Source organism: Euphorbia lathyris, chromosome 4 (genome assembly GCF_963576675.1).
Source record: "Euphorbia lathyris chromosome 4, ddEupLath1.1, whole genome shotgun sequence".
NCBI lineage: Eukaryota > Viridiplantae > Streptophyta > Magnoliopsida > Malpighiales > Euphorbiaceae > Euphorbia > Euphorbia lathyris.
Genome location: NC_088913.1, coordinates 14,387,307 through 14,394,351, shown reverse-complemented (window position 1 = coordinate 14,394,351; position 7,045 = coordinate 14,387,307). Strand labels below are relative to the sequence as shown.

At 33.2% G+C, this 7,045-nt stretch overlaps 1 protein-coding gene and 1 long non-coding RNA gene across 3 annotated transcripts; one reads left to right on the top strand and one right to left on the bottom strand.

The window, feature by feature from the left end:
- Nucleotides 1-773: 773 nt before the first annotated feature.
- On the bottom strand, nt 774-7,045 carry LOC136226526 (uncharacterized). 2 transcript variants are annotated; one of them, XR_010687758.1, is made up of 4 exons: nt 6,816-7,045; nt 2,433-2,516; nt 1,252-1,283; nt 774-1,148 (listed from the first exon to the last, which is right to left on the bottom strand). It is a non-coding gene; the product is annotated as an uncharacterized lncRNA (long non-coding RNA). The 2 variants fall into 2 exon arrangements; XR_010687757.1 differs by having other exon boundaries at nt 1,248-1,283; nt 6,816-7,043.
- LOC136227734 (protein ELF4-LIKE 4-like) lies at nt 4,067-4,624 on the top strand. The gene has a single exon (XM_066016475.1). The coding sequence runs from the start codon at nt 4,167-4,169 to the stop codon at nt 4,485-4,487; it is 321 nt and encodes a 106-aa protein (XP_065872547.1). The 5' UTR covers nt 4,067-4,166; the 3' UTR covers nt 4,488-4,624.

Sequence of the window (7,045 nt, the reverse complement as noted above, 5' to 3'; positions counted from 1 at the left end):
AGTTAGCCAATTGAATTTACGCAAAATGTAATCAATTGATCACTCGGTTGCAAAATAATAAGTTAAATATGGAAAATATATTGCACGAGTCTTAAAAATAGTAAAATGACCAAAATCGGGGTATACGGTTCTAATATTAAAGAAGTCAAGTTGTATAGTTGACACTAGTACAGAAATGGCCTATGGTCACGGTCAATTTTTGTCATTAGCCATGGTTTGTCGACCGTGGCCAAAGGGGAGCGTGGCAAATGCTTCTCGTCTTTAGCCACTGTTTATCGACCGTGGCCAAAAGGACATTAGAGTCGGTTTTTACGTATAACTGACTCTAATACCTTATGTTTTGGCCACGCTTGTTACGAAAAACCGTGGCTAAAATGAGTTTTTAGCCACGGTATTTCGTAACAATCGACTTTAATTCTCTGATCATTAGAGTCGGTTGTAGAAGAACTGTGGCTAATGATAACAGCATTGGAGTCGGTTGTTATAACAACCGACTTTAATGCTCTTATCATTGGAGTCGGTTGTTTTGCAACCGTGGCTAATGTTAATTATATTAGAGTCGGTTGCTACAAACAACTGACCCTAATGTTATTGTTTTTAACAATTTTACATCAGCAGGTTCAAATTAAACCTGCTCTATTTTTTTGTATTACTGTAATTAACTGTAAACAAGATTTTTTATCCTCAACTATTTACCGTAATCGAAATTGATCCTGATGTATTACTGAAATTAAATGCAAAATCAATAAAAAAAAAAGTACACAAAAATAGGGTAATTAATTAATCTGCTATATATTCGTATCAATATTCACAGTATTTTCAAGTATATTACTGCAAACACAAAAAAAAAAATTGATATATACTCATTACTACTCTATCATACTACTCTCTACAACATGCTAATGTCAAAATGGCTATACTTCTTTGTTTCTTTTGATAAGTCACCAATCTAATTAACTCAGCTTCATATAACTTCTTTAAGCTTACCATCCAAAAAGAACAACCAATGTGTGATCTGACCAAACATTTCACGAAGCTAGGGAATGCTGATTCAAGATATGACTAGACCTCCTCTGCTCGAATAACAGATGCTGATTTGTTCTGCCCAAGAGATGTCATTCTATATATCAATCGCAGGCTTATTTTGTCTACAGTTTTAGAGAAACAAATAGCATCATGATAAGGCTAAAAAAAATTTAACCAGAAATGTTAAAGTTGAAAACATAAGGGCAGATTAGATTCTTTACTTGCCGTATACATTTCCCTATCTCAGCAGTATTTTCCTGTCCATGAATCAAGCTTTAATTAGTATCCAACATAAATAGCAAAATCATTGAACACTTTATTGTACCTCAGAACTAAAAGTTTTCTGCTCTGAATTTCTATGAAAATAAGAAAATGTAGAAAGAGGAAATTCATGACAAGACAATTTTCATAACTGTATCAGTATCATGCATATATAATATTAAATGTAATGTTGATGCAAGTGTTCTACATGTTCATCCATTCATGATGTTCTGCGGATTCATCTTTCTTATTGAAGGTACACACGTATGATGTTATAGTTTAGGTTGAAATGAGTGTAACAATTGAAATGAAATGGATGCAGCAATGATGGTATACAAAGCAGTACCATCATCACACCAAGTGCAGAAAGTGATACATATGCTGTGGAATAGTTGGGATAATAGTTGTTTTCAAGTTCCATGATATAATAAATGCAGAAGATATGTATAGCCTACATTCCTGGATTAGAATATCCACTATATGCTTATTTGGTATGCAGTAACAAAACATGCAAATACCCACTTGAATATAAGAAAATTTTCTTATATCCATCACCTACTACAATTATTGGCCCAATTTAAATGCATGTCAAAAATAGGAATGAATATTAAAGGTTGCAGCTCAAAATTGGCCAATGAATAACAGAATCAAATGATGGATATCAGTTGGTTAAAACCATAGTTCCCACCTCCATATTAAATGTATGGTACTCCTTATCACTCCAACCTAACCCATTCTTAAATTTCCAATCTGACTTGTAAATGCATGTAGAGCTTTTACATTCTAATGAAACTTCGGCAGCACCTCCCTACAGTTCTCCAAGTACACGAAGTAGACAATGTATCATGTATCTACATATGTACTCAGAGAGCATTCGTGTGGCGAGGCGTGACATTCATTAGAACCAAAATCAATATATGTATTCATGTCCTAATTGAGATTGAAAAATTTAAGAACAGTCCCAAATCGAGGACTATTCGAGACTTACTCCTAATGAATAAGCCTCAACGGGTATCTAGGCCAACCATGCATATATTATTTCTATTGACTTAAGTGCATCATCATACATTACTTACACATATATGCTATTATATATTCCATACTAAAATAAATCAGTATTGTGATGGATAAGATAAAAAAATTACCTTTAAGAGTGATCAAAGCGAAGCAAATATGGAATCACAAATATTGTCAAACGCCCAGCCCTCCAAGATCAGAAAGAAAGCTCACTGCAACCAAAATTGAAATATCAGTAATTCGTAGGGTTTAGGGTTTATAAAGTTTAGGTTTAGGGGCTTAAAGGTTTATAGGGTTTATATGGTCTAGGGATTGATGGAGTTTAGGGTTTAGGGGTTTAAAAAATAAACATCGCTAACAGAGTTATGTTAATATTGTAATAGCTATTATTTAATAGGGAATGACAACATAAAGCAATACAGAAATTAATAAGAAAATTAATAAGCAAACCCATCAATCAGCAAACTACATAGCTCTGAAGAGTTGATTTTTGCATAAAAGGAGGTATACATGTGTCTAAATGAGCAAAGCTGTGGATTTAATCCAAAAGTTACTTAATCCACATGTGGCATCTAGTTACTTCTGCTCATCTTATTCTCATGGTTCTAGCTCATCCTAGACACCCAAGCAAAATAAGCTATTTGAGCAGGCACTAGTTATATATGACAAGAAGACCCCAGACTGGTGGCAAAATGTGGCTAAGGCTCTGGGTGGAAAAACACCTGACGAAGTAAAGAGGCACTATGACCGTCTTGTGGAAGATCTCATGTACATAGAATCTGGCCAAGCTCCACTACCCAACAATAAATTTACTGGAAGCAATGGTAGGGATATTGGTGAAGAGCAGAGGTAGCGTATATATATTACTTGACAATGTAATGCTAAAACGCCATGTTTTCTTGCATGTTATATGCTTTCATTTCTTACTATATAAGCTTAACATGACAACATCAACTAATAGATATATATGGGAGATATCATATTAAGCTTTGTTTTCACAGTCATTCAAAAAGGGGAAAATAGTTAGTAAAGAGCTTGATCGTTAGTGCAAGAAAAATTATCATTGTTGGTTAATGTTGTTTCTACTATAAATTATCTTATGCCTTTTTTATTGTTTTAGGAGTTGTATTTCATAATTGTGAATTTTTTGGTTTTTTTTCTTCCATTTGATAGTTCTGTATGATCTTAGATGATTGCTTTCACAGCTTGGAATCACAACAAACAAACCAAATATGCTCCATCAGCCATTGTGATTCAAACTCTCTTTTGAATGAGGTAATATGAGGACTAATTGTTTTTTCTCCTAAAAAACTGAATATTAAGTTGGATAAGTTTTCATCTTACTTTGCATGTGACCATGAATATGTCTTTTAAGCTGTTCTATAGGGCCAAATTTCAGAATATTACACATTTCCGTGTATATTAAAATCACTACACCACTTCAGTTTGTACAATGTTCAAATATCTGACATCCTGAGTATATTCTAAAGAGATTTTGAACAATTTCTATCTCACTTTTTTTACCAAATAAATATGGATCTTAATCTGCAGCTAATTATCCTAAATAGACTTTTCTCATATGTTGTGGTGATTCATTTTCTTTTCCTTTTTAAAATTTGTGTTCTTAACTCGAGATTGCTTCTTTTCTTTTTCTTTTTATCTAAAAAAGTTCCTTTCTCTATGTGAAAAGGGATATGATTTTTGTGTAATGTAATAAAGTGTTCTCTATTTGTTTCCTAAGAAAATGAAGGAAAAACACAAGAGATATAATTCAACTTTAGTAAAGCTGATTCCTTTCTCTCATTTAATAATTTTTTATGCAGGAGAAGGGTTTGATTGAGTGAAGCCAATCCAAAGCTGAGATGGAAGACAATTTATTTTCTGGAATAGGCAATGGAACCCAAATAGATAACAAGGCTTTACAAACAGTTCAGAAGAGTTTTATGGAAGTTCAGGACATTCTAGATCAAAACAGATTGCTAATCAGTGAAATAAACCAAAACCATGAATCAAAGATTCCTGATAACTTGACTCGAAATGTGGGATTGATTAGGGAGCTGAACAATAACATTAGAAGAGTGGTTTTAGGGGTTGACCACACATATAAAGCAAGGTGTCTCTGTATTCACTATTCAGTGCAGATATATATCTTTTTTTCTTTTTTCTTTTTCAAATTCCATTGACAAAAATAGAAAGTTTAGTTAGGTTTGCACATAGTGCAGTGAATTTGGTTATGGGAGGTTAAGTTTGAGTTGAGCCTCTAATTCTTTTTGGTTGGGATGTCTGATGTTTTATTCAATATATTTGAAAACAGATACAGAGGTATTCTTCAGCAAATTTAAATGGGATAAGGTATCAAAATAGGTTTAAGGTTGTTGGGAAAGTACGATTTAGGTTCAACGTTCAAAATAGCACCAATTTAGGCTTAACGTTTACAATATAATATCAATTTAGGCTTAACGTTTACAATATAGTATCAATTTAGGCCTCACATACAAAATAGCACCAATATAGACTTAACGTTTACAAAATAATACGAATTTAAGCTTAACGTTTACAAAATATATACAATTTAAGCTAAACATCACAATTCATTTAGCCATATTATTCTTTCCCTATTAACTTTATAAACGTTAAGCCTAAATTGATATTATGTTGTAAACGTTAAGCCTAAATTGGTGCTATTTTGAACGTTGAGCCTAAATCGGTACTTCCCCAAAAACCTTAGGCCTATTTTAGTACCTTATCCCAATTTAAATCAACTAATATTTGCTATATTTTTACTAAATTTCGATTTCTTTTGCTGATAATTGGGACTTACAATTGATACTATTTAATTAAGATTCATTACATTGTGTTTCCTCTTGTCAACAAGGCGTTTGGTTTTTCTAGTGCTAATCAAAAGTCAGGTTTTATCAACACTTAGACAGCTCCTTTATTCATGAGGAATTAGTGCATAATTCACTATTTTGTGGCCAATCTTTGAGATAGGACATGAGTAGAAACTCACAGTGCGTGAATGTCATGTTTGTTCTATCATAAGTGCCTATTTTGTTCACAACTTTGTATATATTATGTAACAGAAGATCCCTAAATCTGAGTTTCAACTTTAACTAAGAAATATGTATATCTTATTTAACCTCAAGATTGCCCGTGACATGATGTAGGTTAGGCAGCAGTCTAGTGGTTTTGAGCTCATTCTAAGTTTTAAAACAGGCCCTTTGTAACATTAGCTTAGATTGTTTTGAGTATGTCTGTTGGTATGCTGTATGCTGATTTTCACAATCTCGAAACGAGTCTGCTTTTGTCATATCCCAGCGTTGCCTACTTATTTTGTGAGGATCAAGTATCAAATTTCAGATTTATTATTGTTGTTATTGTTGTTGTTTTTTATCCATGGAGTGCTATCCAATCTTTCTATCTACTTTTTATGTCAAGTAAATTTAAGGGCAGGAATGAAAAACAAGCCTTTTAAAAAGTTCATTTACTGCTACTTTGTTTACAATTCTTAACAATGTGTGTCGTTGAGTTGGGATTATTTGATGTTTTACTCCCTCTATCCTAAATTGATAGATTATTTTACCTTATTTGTCTGTCTTTAGATTATACAACTTTTGTCTTATAGGTATAGTTAATTTCTAAACTTTCTGCTATAGTCATTTGCAAACAGAGTTCAGAATTTAGCTTATTACATTAACTGTTAGATGATTATCCTTTTGTTTTAGCTTTTGTGTAAAACTCAGCTTTTGTTTTAGCGTTTGTGTAAAACTTGGATGATTGCTAATAGCTGAGTATTATTAAAGATAAAATAGTCTTTTAATATAAATGTTTCAACCATCTATTTGTAAAACCTCCTTTCACCAGTTTTTTTTTAAATTAGCTGTTTGAGCACAATCCGCTTTCTCAAACCGTTTCTCATCAAACACAACTATTAAAGATTTTAACTAATTAAATCTCAATTGTTCTAAAAGTCTTCTATAGTGTTATGTGAAGTAATGATATCAGCTCCATCCCCTCCCCCCTCCTTTTGTGTGTGTTCTTCTAGTGTTGAGTATTATTGTGAACAATAAAGGGATGATGTTGTTAGTCTAGGTGAAGGTCGATGTCCTAAGTTTCAATTTTGCCCATATAGTTTCTTCTGGGGACATTGATCTGAAGCTCGAGTACGGTCCCAATCTTTCGAAATTACTCAATAGGCCATTCACCGGAAACCAGAGGAATGAATACGAACAGGGACAAAACCAGAAGAATGAATACGAACAGGACGAAACTAGAAGATAGAACACCATATGACAATAAGAATGAATACGGAACAGGGGCGAAACCAGAGGGAACACGAACACCATACAATAAACGAAGCCCATAAGAAAGAAACAAAAAACGAAATCGTAACAAAATTCACAAGATAGAACAGGATATAACAATGAAGCTCAAAGATTCTGATTTGAATAAATATTTCCTAACAGTTCTTCAAGTTTTGGAAGAATAACAAATCAAACTCATTGACGTACCTCTTTTCCGTTGCTTCTGCCAAATCGAAAACAACAAAACCCAGTCAACGCCTGAAACTTCAAACGAGCTGCTGCTGCCAAATCGAAAACAACAAAACCCAGTCAACGCCTGAAACTTCAAACGAGCTGCTGCTTATGAAACTCAAATTTCGACGCAAAGGAGAAAAAGGAGAAGAGCTGTTAATGGGTTGCGCAAAGAGAGAAATAGAAAGGGGGAGAACAATAGGTTA

Bases quoted from the DNA above. Each gene is read 5' to 3' on its own strand.
- LOC136227734 (XM_066016475.1), top strand. From the start codon at position 4,167: ATGGAAGACAATTTATTTTCTGGAATAGGCAATGGAACCCAAATAGAT.